The sequence below is a fragment of the Chrysochloris asiatica genome, unplaced genomic scaffold (genome assembly GCF_000296735.1).
Source record: "Chrysochloris asiatica unplaced genomic scaffold, ChrAsi1.0 scaffold00390, whole genome shotgun sequence".
Lineage (NCBI taxonomy): Eukaryota > Metazoa > Chordata > Mammalia > Afrosoricida > Chrysochloridae > Chrysochloris > Chrysochloris asiatica.
The window spans coordinates 1,774,097-1,789,632 of NW_006408908.1; the positions used below are offsets into that span (position 1 = coordinate 1,774,097).

Sequence of the window (15,536 nt, forward strand, 5' to 3'; positions counted from 1 at the left end):
ATTTATTCAATCTGTAAAATGACCAAATAATCCAAGAAGGTGGATTATATGAAGAAGAATGTGACATCAGGAATGGAGAAAGACTCATTAACAACCTATGATAATAAAGTTGACACAATCTTGCAGGCTGGAAGCAAAGAGAACTTGAAATACTTACTGATAAAGATCACATACTACAGTCTTCAGTATGAGTCATACCTCAATATAAGGTAAACAAAAATCCTCACAACTGGACCAATAAATAATATGATAAATGGAGAAAATATTTCATTTATCAAGATTTCAAGGAGCTCTGGTAGTGTTTGTTGTTGTTAGGTGTCATCAAGTCGGTACCGACCCATAGCGACCTTATGCACAGCAGAACTAAACACTGCCCTATCCTGGGCCAACCTCACTACTATTGCTATACTTGAGTCCATCGATGCTGCCACTTGGCCAATCCATCTTATTGGGGGTCTTCCTCTTTTTCTCTGACCCCCACACCTTACCAAACATAATACCCTTCTCCAGGGACTGGTCCCTCCTGACAATATGTCCCAAGTATGAGAGACGAAGTTTGGCCATCTTGGCCTCCAAGGAGCACTCTGGCTACACTTCTTCCAAAATGGATCTATTGGTTCTTTTGGCAGCCCATGGCACTTTCAATATTCTCCTCCAACACCATAACTCAAAACCATCAATTCTTCTATGGACTTCCTTATTCATTGTCCAGCTTTTGCATGCAAATGATGTTATTGAAAATACCATGGCTTGGGTCAGTAGCATAGTGGTTACGAATTGGGCTGTAAACCACAAGGTCAGTAGTTCGAAACTACCAGCTATTCCGTGGGAGAAAGATGAGGCTTTCTGCTCCCATAAAGATTTATAGCCTCAGAAACCCTGTACAGGGTCTCTATGAGTCGGAACCAACTCCATGGCACATAACAACAACAACAATCAATGCACATATAAACAGCAGTCAAAAAGACAAATGACATATCACATTAGGCAAATCTGCTACAAAAGACCTCTTCAAAGTGTTAAAAAAAAAAAAAAAAAAGCACAGATATCAGTTTGAGGACTAAAGTGCCCCTGACCCAGGCAATGTTATTTTCAATCACTGCATATGCATGTGAAAGTTGAACAATGAATAAGGAAGATTAAAGAAAAATAGATGCAATTGAATTATGGCATTGGCAGAGAATATTGAAAGTACCATGGATTTCCAGAAGAACAAGCAAATCTGTCTTGGAAGAAGTGTAACCAGAATGCTCTTCAGTAGTGAGACTGCCAAGACTTTGCCTATTATACTCTGGGCATGTTGTCAGGAGGGATTAGTTACTGGAGAAGGAGCTCATGCTTGGAAAAATAGATGGTCCTAAACTAAGAGGAGGACTCCCAATGAGATGGAATGACAGAGTGGCAGCAAAAATGGGTTCAAACATAGCAACAACTGCATGATTATGTAGGTCTTGGCAGTGTTACATTTGCTTATGTATAACATTGCTATGAATAGGAACCGATTCAACAACCCCTAACAATAAAAAAATACAGGTGTCAAGTTTACAAACGGTGGACTGATGTGATTAAGGTTATGTGCCAGCGTAACTACACCACGGTTTGGCAGATATTATGTAACCAACCTCAGATTTTCTATTTGCCAGTGCCAGCAACCCACAAAGCAGCAGCCTGCAGATTTTGGGTTTGTCAGCCCCTGGTACCACATGAGTCAGAAGAAACCTTCAGCCTGACACTGACCCAAGGTTTGGGGACTTCCCTGCCTCCACGATTGTATGAGCCATTTCTTCGATATAAATCTGTCTATAGGAGGTTATATCCAAAAGTTGTAAAAATACCAGTACATTTTAATTCCATTTTTCCATGGACTTTTTGAACACCCTCATATTTATATGCTAATTTCACTGGTTTTGATCCTGTAGAGAACGCAGTTTAAGACATGGTAGCTAATTTAAAAGTCATATTCCAAATGTTTGGACAGAAAATGGTTATCTGCTCTTGTGACGATTCTGGCCATTTAATATAATTACAGGATTCACAAACTATTGAAAGAAAATTTGTGTGCAGATTTTAAAGCTCTTGTTCTATGGCTCTCTTTTCCATAATTTCCAACAGCTCTGTAATTCTCAAACTTCTTCTTCTGATACCTTAAACTACAAGTGTTGAGGCCTTGTACTAGAGTTCTAGCAGTCCCATGCCATGCATACAGGGATATGTCCTCAGGGATAAACCTGGACTGCCATGCATGTCACCTAGTGAAGTTCTCTTCTGTCAATTTTAGAATTCCATACAATTTTTGTCAGTGTTTGTCCTTCAAATAATTAGCTTTTATATTCTATCCAGCAGTTATAATTGTTCTATATAGGAAGGCTAGTCTGATACATGCTACTCCACGTCACTAGAACATGAACTGATCTAAAGCCCATTCTTAATCTCCTGATCTATCATTTGACGTCTATCTCTCCGCAAATCCTATAGTAAAGTCACCCATTTAAATAAAATCCAATGTCCTAGTCATTGACTGGCTCAGATCAACCATCAACATTCATGGAAGCAGCAGTCAAGAAATCAAACAATGTATTGAATTAGGCAAATCTGTTGCACAAGACCTGTTTAAAGTGTTGAAGAGCAAAGATGTCAGCTTGAGGACTAAGGTGAGCCTGACCCAAGCCATGGTATTTTCAATAACCTCATATGCATGTGAAAGTTGGACAGTGAATAGGGAAAATCGTAGAAGAATTGATGCATTTGAGTTATGGTGCTGGAGGAGAATATTATAAGTACCATGAATTGCCAAAAGAACAAACAGATCTGTGTTGAAAGAAATACAGTCAGAATGCTCCTTGAAGCCAGAATGGCCAGATTTCATCTCTCATAATTCAGACACATTATTAGGACATACCAGTCCCTGGGGGAGGATATAATGTTTGGTAAAGTGGAATGTGGGAAAAAAAAGAGGAAACCCCCAAATGAAATGGACTGGCACAGTGGCAGCAGCAATGGGCTCAATCGTAGCAAATATTGTGAGGTTGGTACAGGACTGGGCACTGTTTCATTCTGTTATGCATAGGGTATTGATTCGATGGCACCTTACAACAACAACAATCATTGACTATAGGGCCTTCCAGGCCTGATTCTTCTTCTTCCTTGTCTCACTACCTTCATCTATTACTACTGTCCCATCCTACTGGCCAGGCACCTTTCTGCTTCAGTGGCCATTCTTCACATTGTCTTGCTGCCTGGGATGTTGTTTTTGTTAAGTACTGTCGAGTTAGTTCTGACCCATAGCGACCCTATATAGGGCTTCCGAGGAGCGACTGATGACACTGAACTGCCATCCTTGCAGTTCAAATGACTTTGCAGTCTGGCACATTAACCCACAATGCCACACAGGGTTGCCTGGGATATTTTATCCAAATTAGTTAGATGATTCCTTTACTTCTTTCAATCTGCTTATATCTCAAGGAAGCCTCCCTGTCCCCAGAGCCCATGTAATTCCCTTTACTGTACTTTTTCTTTCCTCAAGGCACATTTTATGGAATTCTGGTGTAGCACCATAGGAAAAGCACTGGACCACAAGGTCAGTTTGAATTGCAAGGATCAGTGGTTCAAACTCACCAGCCATTCCTTGGGAAGCCTATACAAAGTTACTACAATTCAGAGCAGACTCAACAGCTCTTAACACTACAACATGGCACATACTAGTTTGTAACATGCTGTGGTACCTTGGATTTACTTGATGACTTTTCTATCCAAAGTTATCTTAATTCCCACCAAGCAACTGGGTGGGGCCATGAAATGAGGTATACGGGACTCTAAGACTGGGATTGGTTAGTTTTGCTGTCTAGCTAGACTTAAAAGGAGCCATCTCAGAAACAGAAATGGATGATCCTAGCACCATCAATAAGGAAGAGCATGATGAGTAGGGTGTGAGATCTCTACCTAGAAAAATGGTGAAGGCAGAGGTGATGGCAGAGGTGGTGGCATGGAGAGGAGGAGCAGCTGCAGGCTCTAGGTCTATGAACTGAGGCAAAGGTCAAAGGGCCACATGACTTAGAGGCCAAAGGTAAGTGTGAGTCATGCCTGTAATATGGCAGCATCATTTCTGACTGGAGAACTACTGTGTCCTGAGTGTGTTTTGATACTGAATTGTACTCTGTTCACTTCCCTAAGAAACGTCATAATCATAAGTCTTGTTATAAGTTCTGTGTGGCCATTGCAATGGATTATCGAACGAAGATGTGAAGTATAGAGTGACATGGGAGGCGTGGTTGCTGTCAAAATAGGGTAACAGAGCAGAGTTGAGCTTAGTAATGTTGATGAAGTAAAGCTTTGGGGACCATCACTTGCTGGTGGGGCACAATTCAAAATGAGAACAGTTGCAAACATCCATTAATTATAAAAGAAATATGGAATATACAAATTATGAGTCTAAGAACATTAAAAGTTGTCAAAAATGAAATGGAACACAGAAGGATTGATATCCTAGATATTAGTGAATTGAAATGCATGGGTATCAGTCATTTTGAATTTGATGATTTTATGGTTTACTATGCTGGGAATGACAGATTGTAGAGTAATGGCTTCACATTCATTATCAAAAAGAGAATTTCAAGATCCATCTTGATATTTAATGATGTCTGTGATAGAATAATACTCATACACCTACAAGGATGTCAGCTTGAGGACTAAGGTGCACCTGACCCAAGCCATGGTGTTTTCAATAACCTCATATGCATGCGAAAGCTGCACAGTGAATAAGAAAGACCACAGAAGAATTCATGCCTTAGAGTTATGGTGTTGGAGGAGAATATTGAAAGTGCCACGGGCTACCAAAAGAACCAATAGATCCATTTTGGAAGAAGTGCAGCCAGTGTGCTACTTAAAGGCCAGGATGGCCAAACTTCGTCTCTCATACTTTGGACATATTGTCAGGAGGGACCAGTCACTGGAGAAGGATATCATGTTTGGTAAGGTGGAGGGTCAGAGAAAAAGAGGAAGACTCCCAATGAGATGGATTGGCCAAGTGACAGCACTGATGGACTCAAGTGTGGCAATAGTAGTGAGGTTGGCCCAGGATCGGGCAGTGTTTCGTTCTGCTGTACATAAGGTCACTATGGGTTGGTATCCACTTGATGGCACCTAACAACAACAACAACAAACACAGCCTACAAGGAAGACCAGTTAATACCATTATTATTCAAACTTACATACCAACCACTAAGCTAGTGATGATGAAGCTGTAGAATTCTACCACCTTCTTCAGTCTGAAATGGATAAAAATGCAAATAAGATGCATTGATAACTACTGGTGATTAGACTGCGAAAGTTGGAAGAAAGAAGGATCAGTAGTTGGAAAACAGGACCTTGGTAACAGAACCAATACTGAAGATTGGATGATAGAATTTTTTTGCAAGACCAATGACTTCTTCAATGCAAATACCTTTTCAACAACATAAAAGAAAACAGTGACTATACACATGGAGCTCATCAAATTGTAATACACAGAAATTAAATTAACTACATCTGTGAGAACAGATGGTGACAAAGCTTACTAGCATGGACTGTAGAAAAGACCATCAATTGCTCATGTGCAAATTCAGGCTGAAGCAGAAGAAAATAAAAACATATTCAACAGAGCTGAATACATCCCATGAGAATTTAAAGACCATCTCAAGAACAGATTTGATGCATTAGACACTAATGGCAATAGACACGAACAGTTGTGGAATGACACCAAGAACATAATACAAGAAGAAAGAAAAAGGTCATCAAAAGGAGAAGAAAGAAAGAAAAGATACAAATGGATGTCAGAAGAGACTTTGAAATTTGCTCTTGAGGATAGAGAAATTAACGCAAATGGAAGAAATGAGAAAGTAAAAAAGCTGAAAAGAATTTTCAAAGGGCAGTTCAAGAAGACAAAGTTAATTATTATAATGAAGTCTGAAAAAAAACTGGAGTTAGAAAACCAAAAGGAAAGAACATGCTCAGCATTTCTCAAGCTGAAAGAACTGAAGAAAAAATTCAAGCCTGGGTATCCAATACAGAAGAATTCTATGGGGAAATGATTCAGGATCAACAACAGAAGACTGAAAGAATACGCACAGTCACTGCACCAAAACTAATTGGTGAGTGCTCAATCATTTAAACAGGTTGATCCAGAACTGATAGTATTGAAGGAAGAGGCTCAAGCTGCACTGAAAGCATTGGCAAAAAACGAAGCTCCAGGAATTGATGGATTCCAAGTGGAAATGTTTCAACAAACCCATGCAACACGTCAGGCGCTCACTCATCTGTGCTAAGAAATTTGGAAGACAGCTACCTAGCCATTTGATTGGAAGAGATCCATATTTGTGCCTCTTCCAAAGAAAGGTGACCAAATGGAATGTGGAAATCATTGAATAATATCAATAATATAAGCAAAATTTTGCTGAAGCTAATTTAAAAATGGTTGTTGCAGTACACATCAACAAGAAACTGCTAGAAATTTAAGCTGAGTTCAGAACACCACATGAAAAGGGGGATATCACTGTAGACGTCAGATGCATCTTGGCTAAAAGTAGAGAATACCAGAAAGATGTGCACTTGTGCTTTATTGACTATGCAAAGGCTTCTGACTGTGTGGATCATAACAAACTATTCATAACATTGTGCTCATGAAGAGCCTGTACACAGAGCAAGAGAGAGTCATTTGAAAGAACAAGGGGATACTGAATGGTTTAAAATCAGGAAACGGGTCTACCAGGGTTGTGTCATTTCACCATACTTAGTCTGTATGCTGAGCAAATAATCTAAGAAGCTAGATTATATGAAGAAGAATATGCCATTAGGATTGGAGGAAGTCTCATTAACAACCTGTAATATACAAACAATGTAACCTTGCCTGCTGAAAGTGAACATAACTTAAAATTCTTACTAATGAAGATAAAAAACTAAAAAGCCTTCAGTATGGATTGCACCTCAGTGTAAAGAAAACAGAAGTCCTCACAAATGGACCATTAAGTAACATCATGATTAATGGAGAAAAGAGTGAATTTGTAAAAGACTTCATTTTCCTGGGACCAAATTAACAAGGAGCTCTGGTAGCGTAGTGGTTACGAATTGGGCTACGAACCTTAAGGTCGTAGTTCGAAACTACCAGCTGTTCCACCGGAGAAAAGATGAGGCTTTCTGCTCCTGTAAAGATTTACAGCCTCAGAAACCCTATACAGGGTCGCTATGAGTCGGAACCGACTCCAGGGCACATAACAACAACAACAACAACTAACTCTCATGGAAGCAGCAGTCAGGAAATAAAAGGATGTGTTGCGATAGGCAAATCTTCTGGAAAAAACCCTCTTCAATGTGTTTTAGAGCAAAGATGCCAATTTGAGAACTGAGTTTCATCTGACCAAAGCCATGGTATTTTCAATAGTCTTACACACATGTAAACATTTGCAGAAAGCATAAGGTAAACTAGAAGTATGGGTATGTTTGAATTATGGTATTGGAGAAGAGTATTGAAAGTACCACGGACTGCCAGAAGAACAAACTATATATTTTAGAAGAAGTATAGCCAGATGTTCCTTAGAATAAGGATAGTGAGGCTTGGTCTCTCATTCTCATTGGACCTGTTGCTAGGAGGGATCAGTTCCTGGAGAAGGACATCATACTTGATAAAGCGGAGAGTCAGTGACAAAGAGAAAGACCCTCAGCCAGAAGGAATGATACAGTAGCAACAACAAAGTGCTTACACATAACAGTTATGGGGATGGTGCAGGATTGTGCTCTGTTTTGATTTTATGTGCACAGTGTTGCTGTAAGTAGGGGCCGACTTAATGACACTTGACAACAACAACAATTTATCCTTTCTGCTAACTTACATTTCAAACACACAGAGTAAGAAGTACAAGTCCCCCTTTACCTCTTTCCCTGTGCCATTTCCTTCCTCATCATTCATACTTATAATCTGGTGTATATCCCCCTAAATCTTTATCTTAAGCAGTCTTGAAATTCATAATATTGTAAAATTGTTTTCTATGATGACATAGAGAATAAAAATAATCAAGTATAATAAACAAAGTGAGTGGAATTTTACTTGTTTATACTTATCATTCTATTTAAAGACTCAGAACATGTTTTCACACATAGTAAATATATAATGAGAGAAGTTTTATAAACATATCCTAGGGATGAATAAAAAATTCTATATTCACCAATGAGGCTAAGGATAAACTCTAGAAAAACATGTTTGAAAATAAAAGTATATGGAAGGAAGTAAAAATCTAAGTCAAGTGTGAAAGGAAAACATGAAAGTCCCTGGATGGGGAGCAAACGGTTGAGGTGTTTGACAGCTAAGACGTAGATTGGAAGTTTAAGTCCATCCCCAGGTACGTTGGAAGAAAAGCCTGCCAATCGAATCATGAAAATCAGCCACTGAAATTTCCATGGAGCATACTTTTACTCTGACACACATCTGATTGCCATAGGTCAAATTATTTTATGGTAACTGATTATGGCTTAAAGAAAAAACATACAAAAAATAAATTTGGTCTAAGTCTAAAATGAAAAAAAAAAAAAAAAAATGCATGCTTACTTTTTCACCTGGAAAAACCAAGTAGCAACTTCTACCACTTTGCAAATAAAAAATATTAAGTAAACTCACTTTACTAACTTTAGACCAGAAGGAAGAGATTTAGTTACTATTTTCCCAACAAATTTACTTAAAAACCAAAACAGAATTTAATTTATTTTATTCTATTTGAAGACACAACAAGAGGTCATGAATTTATAACATATTCAAAATACTAATGGTCAAAATTAGATAAGATACTTACTTTGTAGAAACTGTCACTGATACTGATTTCTTTAGAATCTGATGTTTTATGAGTATCAGTACCTGAAAGTAAGAAAAGTAATGAGAACAAAGTTTCAGGATTTACAACCAACAGCCAGGTCAGGATTCAACCTCTATGGTTTTGGACAGATGGATCAATGATTGCAGCCATGCCTGGGATTCTTGGAAGAAGAAAATAACAGGATCACCACTTCGTGGATTTTCCCTTCACTCCTAACTTGGTCTTTATGTGGGCTGACATTTCCCACACCCTTGCTTCTGGTGCAACCTGAGCTCATAACTATTATTATTGTTGTTACTGTTGTTGAATGCCTTGGAGTCAGTTCCGACTCATAGAGACCCTGTATAGGGTTTGAACTGTCAACCTTGTGGTTCACAATCCAGTGCTGTTCCTACAGCGCCACTACTCTTTTTGGAATAAAGTCGGGTTTTTCAAAAAATACTGTTAAAAACTCAGCTCACTAAATTTCTACCTTCCTAGTTAATCAAATTATAGATAACATGTCTCAGAGCAGACAACTCTAGAAGTCAGAGAGGTTTGTAGTTAAATTCAATGTTAAAAAAATAGAATTATTTATCATTTATTAGATGTGGGTAGTATAATTTGAGTCATAGAAGTACTCATAATAGTTCAAAACTCAATGAAAATTTCTTTCTTAAGGAATAACTGGGAGAAAAGACAACCCTCTTATAAAAGATGGGAAAAAAAAATCCATGTGGTAGAGTTGCAAACTCAAATGAAATCTTTCTGTTGTCTGGTGGTGATTATAATAATGATATCATAGGAGGAACTGAGTTTCCACTAAAACACAAGGAAACCATTCATTACGGCAAAGTCTTCACTACCACAAATAGAAGAGACATTTAAGACCTAACACTGTTTTCCTTCAATGGTTATACAAAGGATTTGAAAGACGAAAGCCCAGATCCCAAGGGAGATCATTTTTCTGTTGTTAGGTTTGGGGAGCCTTCTTTCTATTTGCTTTACTCAAGGTTAGAATTAAATTAGCTTCATCCAAGGAACCACTGTTCTAGTGCATTGAAGAGACCAGACCTGCAGCATCCTTCAATACAGTGAACCTAGTGCTCATGTAGACCTACTAATGGGAAGAAATAAGAAAATACCGCCTTCCTGCAAAGCCCGGAAGAGTGAGTGATTCATCCTGGCTATTTTTGCAACTACAAAATGAGACAAGTTCTTGAAGCAGGAGAGTGAAAATGTTCCTTTGCAATTTTCCTCTTATTCTACAGTGGTATGAAAGGGTCAGACCATGTAGACAGCTGTGCAGCATAGGTCCCCGGTGTCTGTGTTGACATTCACAGATTCTGTCTATCTGTGCCTACAGTGTAAATAATGGGTGATTTGTTTTGCTATCATGTGAACTAAGTATAGCTTTACCTTCCATTTCTGGTAACGTTTCATTTGAAACTGGACCAGCTGAAAATACTTTTTGTTGATCCTTTGGGAGAGAAAACACACATACACACAGACACAGAGGAACAGATTTTAACATTTTTAAGTTTCTTCTATGAGAAAGGGTTTGAGAAAAATACAGTATTCTACCTATAACATTATTGATAAAGAAGACTGATATTTCGTACCTAAATGAAAATTTGAGAAAGAAACAAAGCTCAATGATTTTACACCTGTTGCATAATCTGTCTTTCAAATGGCCTTCAGTTACTCTGTAAATTAAAGTTACTACCATTTGATTATACAAACAGATGCTGAAAAAGAGGTAGAGTTTATGAAAATGCAGCTGAGAATAATGCTGCAAAGGAGGTTGTTGTTAAGTGCTGATGAGTCAGTTCCGAATCATAGAGAACCTGTATATCGTTTACAAGGAATAGCTCATGGTTTTGAACTGCTGACCTTATGCTTAGCAGTCCAGTGCTTATCCTATGGTGCAACACCAGGATTTCAATTACTATGTAAACTAAAGTAACTGCCATTTTGGTTATACGAATGGATGCTGAAAAAGAGGAAGAGTTTATGAAGAAACACCTTAGAGCAATGACATAAACAACCAGTAGAAGTGTCAGTCATAGTCATATGGAAATAAATAGAAAACATACACATGATGTATAAACTTGTTGGTTGGAATTGAAAATGTGCTACTACATAAGAGAAGAGATGCCACACGGGGAGGAAAACTTCTCTCAGTTATTCAGGATTAAGTAATATTCATTTTGTTTCTTGTATGAATAATCGACTAATTTACTCAATTGCAGAGCTAGCATAAGGTAGGAGAAAAGGGTTGTTGCTGGTACTAGGTGCCGTTGAGTCAGTTCCAACTCACAGTGACCCTGTGTACAAAAGAATCAAACACAGCTCAATCCTGTGCCATCCTCACAATAATATGTCCTATGTATGAGAAACAAAGCCACACCATCTTGGCTTATAAGGAAGATTCTGGTTGTACTTCTTCAAACACATTTAGTTGTTTTCTAACACCATAACTTAAATACATCAATTCTTCTACTGTCTTCTCTATTCACTGTCCAACTTTCAAAAGCATATGAGGCTACTGAAAATACCATGACTTGGGTCAGGTGCACCTTAGTCCTCAAGGTGACATTTTTGCCCTTTAGCACTTTAAAGAGGTCTTGTGCAGCAGATTTGCCTAATGCAATACGTCATTTGATTTCTTGACTGCTGCTTCCATGAGAGTTGATTGTTGTTGTTGTTAGGTGTCATCAAGTTGGTACTGACCTATAGTGACATTATGTACGGCAGAACAAAACAACCTCACGATTGTTGCCACGTGTGAGTCCATTGATGCTGCCACTTGGCCAATTCACCTCTTTTTCTCTGACTCCCCACCTTACCAAACATGATATCCTTCTCCAGCGACTGCTCCCTCCTAACAATATGTCCAAAGTACGAGAGACGAAGCCTGGCCATCCTGGCCTCTAAGGAGCATTTTGGCTGCACTTCTTCCAAAACGGATCTATTGGTTCTTTTGGCAGCTCATGGCACTTTCAGTAGTCTCCTCCAACACGATAACTCAAAGGCATCAATTCTTCTACAATCTTCCTTATTCACTGTCCAGCTTTTGTATGCATATGAGGCTACTGAAAATACCATGGCTTGTGTCAGGAGCACCTTAGTCCTCAAGCTGACATCTTTGTTCTTCAACACTTTTTATTTTTTAAAAAGATCTTCTGCAGCCGATTTGCCTAATGCAATATGTTTGAGCTCTTGACTGCTGCTTCCGTGAGTGTTGATAGTTGACCAAGAAGAAGGAAGTCCTGACAACTTAATCTTTTCTCTGTTGATAAGAATGTTGTTTATTGGTCCAGTGGTGAGGATTTTTGTTTTCTTTACATTGAGATGTAATCCATACCAAAGGCTGTGCTCTATGATCTTCATCAGTAAATGTTTTAAGTCCTCTTCACTTTCAACAAGCAAGGTTGTATCATCTGCATATCGCAGGTTGTTAATGAGTCTTCCTCCAATCCTGATGTCATGTTTCTCTTCATAGAACCCAACTTCTCGTATTATTTGCTCAGCATACAGTTTGAATAAGTATGGTGAAAGAATACTACCTTGTTGAACATCTTTCTTAATTTTAAAACATTCAGTATTCCCATGTTCTGTTTGAAAATCTGCCTCTTGGTCCAGGTACAGATTCCTCATGAGCACAATTAAGTGTTCCAGAATACTCATACTTTGCAATGTTGTCCATAGCTTGTCATGATCCACACAATCATAAGCCTTTGCATAGTCAATAAAGCACAGGTAAACATCTTTTTGATATTCTCTGCTTTCAGCCAAGATCCATCGGACATCAGTAATGATATCCCTCATTCCATGGTCTCGTCTGAATCTGGCTTAAACCTCTGGAAGTTCTCTGTCAATGTATGATTGTAGCCCTTTCTGTATTACCTTTAATAAAACTTTACTCGCATGAAATATCAACGAGATTGCCTGATGATTTCTTCATTCTGTTGGGCCACCTCTCTTTGGAATGGGCACAAATTTGGATCTCTTCCAATCAGTCGGCCAGATAGTTGTCTTCCAAATTTCTTGGCATAGATGAGTCAGTATCTCCTGTGCTGCCTCACTTTCTTGAAATATTTCAATTTATATTCCATCAATTCCTGGTGCCTTGTTCTTTGACAATTCCTTCAATGAACCTTGGACTTCATCAGAACAAAATAAAGTCTGACAACTTCAATCTTTTCTCCATTGATATGGATTTTGTTTATTGGTCCATTGGTAAGGATTTGTGTTTTCTTTACATTGAGATGCAACCCATACCAAAGGCGGTGTTCTTTGATTTTCATCAGTATTTTAAATTCTCTTTGCTTTCACCAAGCAAGGTTGTATCATCTACATATAGCAGTTGTTAGTAAGTCTTCCTCCAATCCTGATGCCACATTTCTCTCCCTTTAATCCAAATTTTCATATTATTTGCTCAGCATACAGATTGAATAAATATGGTGAAAGACTACAACCCTGGCACACACCTTTCCTGATTTTAAACCTTTAATTTTCCTTTTATTCTGTTCAAAAGGGTGCCTCTTGTTCTACGTACAGGTTCCTGATGAGCACAATTAAGTGTTCTGCAATATCCATTCTTCTCAATGTTATCTATTGTTTGTCATGATCCACACAGTTGAAGGTCTTTGCATAGCAATAAAGCACAGGTAAACATCTTTCTGGTATTCTCCGCTTTCAGCACAAAACAATATGATGTAATTAATGATATCCCTCTTTTCAAGTCCTTTTCTGAATCTAGCTTGAAACTGGCAGTTCCTTGTCAATGTACTGTTGCAGTAGTTTTTAAATTATATTTAGCAAAATTTTAGTTGCATGCCATATTAACGATATTGTCTGATGATTTCCACATTTCATTGGGTCACCTCTCTTTAGAATGGGCACAAATCTGGATCTCTTCCAATCAATTGGCCAGGTAACTGTCCTCCAAATTTCTTGGCATAGATGATTGCATAGAGATGATTGTATAAAGATCAAAAGTGAAACAAACAAAAACAATGTACTCATCAAAATTATGGGTGGGTGGGTTAAATGGACTGGTGGTTTAAATGTGAACCAGAGCTGAATGGGCTAAGACTGTGAACATGTGAGCCATGAAGACTGATTTGTGAGCTGGACGTTCCACTCGGATTCTCTTTCTTTCTACTACAATACTGTCTCTTCAGAGTCCTGCTGTGGCAATGGGTTAATGCACTAGACTGCAAAGTTAGTATGAACTGCAAGGTCAGTGGTTCAAGCTCATAAGCAATTCCTTGGAATCCCTCTACAGGGTCACAATGGGTTGGAACTGACTGAAAGGCATTTAACAACAATAACAACAACCTGTCTCTGCAGGTTATATCCAAGGGCATCACTTATTGTCACCTATATACTGGGGTCTCTGCTGTTGGCAAATGTTAAGCTGGCTCTAACTAGTGGAATCTCAGTGAGTTGAAACTTGGTGAGTTCTCTTCCGTTTTTCTCCCCTGCCCCCCAGTCCCACCCACACTATACCACAAACTCACATTCCAGTTTCCTCCCACCCCTTTTGGTGGCTCTTTCGTAAGGAGAAAGCTTCCAACTGACTGAAACTGGCCCCTGAGAAGTCCCATCACTCTGGAATGCCCACTGCAAAGCTAAAAGGGTGAGAAGGGCTGGACAGAGGTTTCTCTACTGCTGTACAAGCACTTACATACTATCCTCAATTTTACCTATTGTCCCATAAAGCCTACAATATTTACCCCCTGTCCTTTTACAGAAAAAGTTTGATGCTCCTGGTCTGACAATTAAGTAGTTTCCATCCCGCTTCACAATCCATTCTACTAGGTGCAGAAGAGAACACTGCGATCACACTTGCCTGGCTTTCTTTATTATCATCTTTCAAACCTGGAAGATCCGTTTCCTTAGCTTTTTGCTGACCTAGCAGATCTGCGCTGGTTTCCTCTTTGTCCTGAAAGGCTTGGATAGCTTCTTGGACAAGAGCGTCAATAGAAAGGATCTGAATAGGAAACTCTAAAGTATAAAGAGATAATTTTATTAATAGTTTTTCATGTGGGAAAGTGACACCATTGTCCCTATGTGCTGGGCTCCCCTACAACACTGTCTTCAGAGCCATCTGAAACTGTCCTTTGGATCAAACTACCTTTCTTTTTTTTTTGAAAGGGGTAAAATTTATGTAACAGAATTGACTACTTTAGCCCTTTGAGGTGTACAATCTAGTGGCATGTACTAGAGTCAGGGATTTCTGGAGTGGCATTGTAGGATCAGTATTGGACTATGAACCATAAGATCGGCAGTTTGAACCCATCATCTGTTCCTTAGAAACCCTATTCAGGGTTGAAAGAAGTCAGAAGCAATGACACTTAACAGCAACAACAAAGTACATCATAGTGTTCTACAGAAGTCACTGCTACCATGCAGTTCTAGAACATTTTCATCACCCCAAATGGAAACTGCGCCAGTTTTTCCCCATCCACTCCAATCTGACCCTAATAACCATTAATCTGCTTTGTGTTTCCATGCATTTGCCTATTCTGGATCTTTCACGTGGGTTTCACAATATGTGGCCTTTTGTATCTGGCCGGTTTTACAAAGCATTGCATTTTCAAGGTTCATCCAAGTTGTGGCATGTAACAATACCACATTCCTTTTTATGGCTGAATAGTATTCATTGTATAGATACATTACATCTTGTTTATCCATTCTTAGCTAATGAACATT

At 38.7% G+C, this 15,536-nt stretch overlaps 1 protein-coding gene across 1 annotated transcript in view; it reads right to left on the minus strand.

The window, feature by feature from the left end:
• Positions 1-15,536, minus strand: part of SPEF2 (sperm flagellar 2) — a 366,767-nt gene that overhangs the window by 223,315 nt on the left and 127,916 nt on the right. The window contains 3 exon segments of the mRNA XM_006876554.1: positions 8,814-8,875; positions 10,218-10,293; positions 14,674-14,828. Coding sequence (XP_006876616.1) covers positions 8,814-8,875; positions 10,218-10,293; positions 14,674-14,828 — 293 coding nt within the window.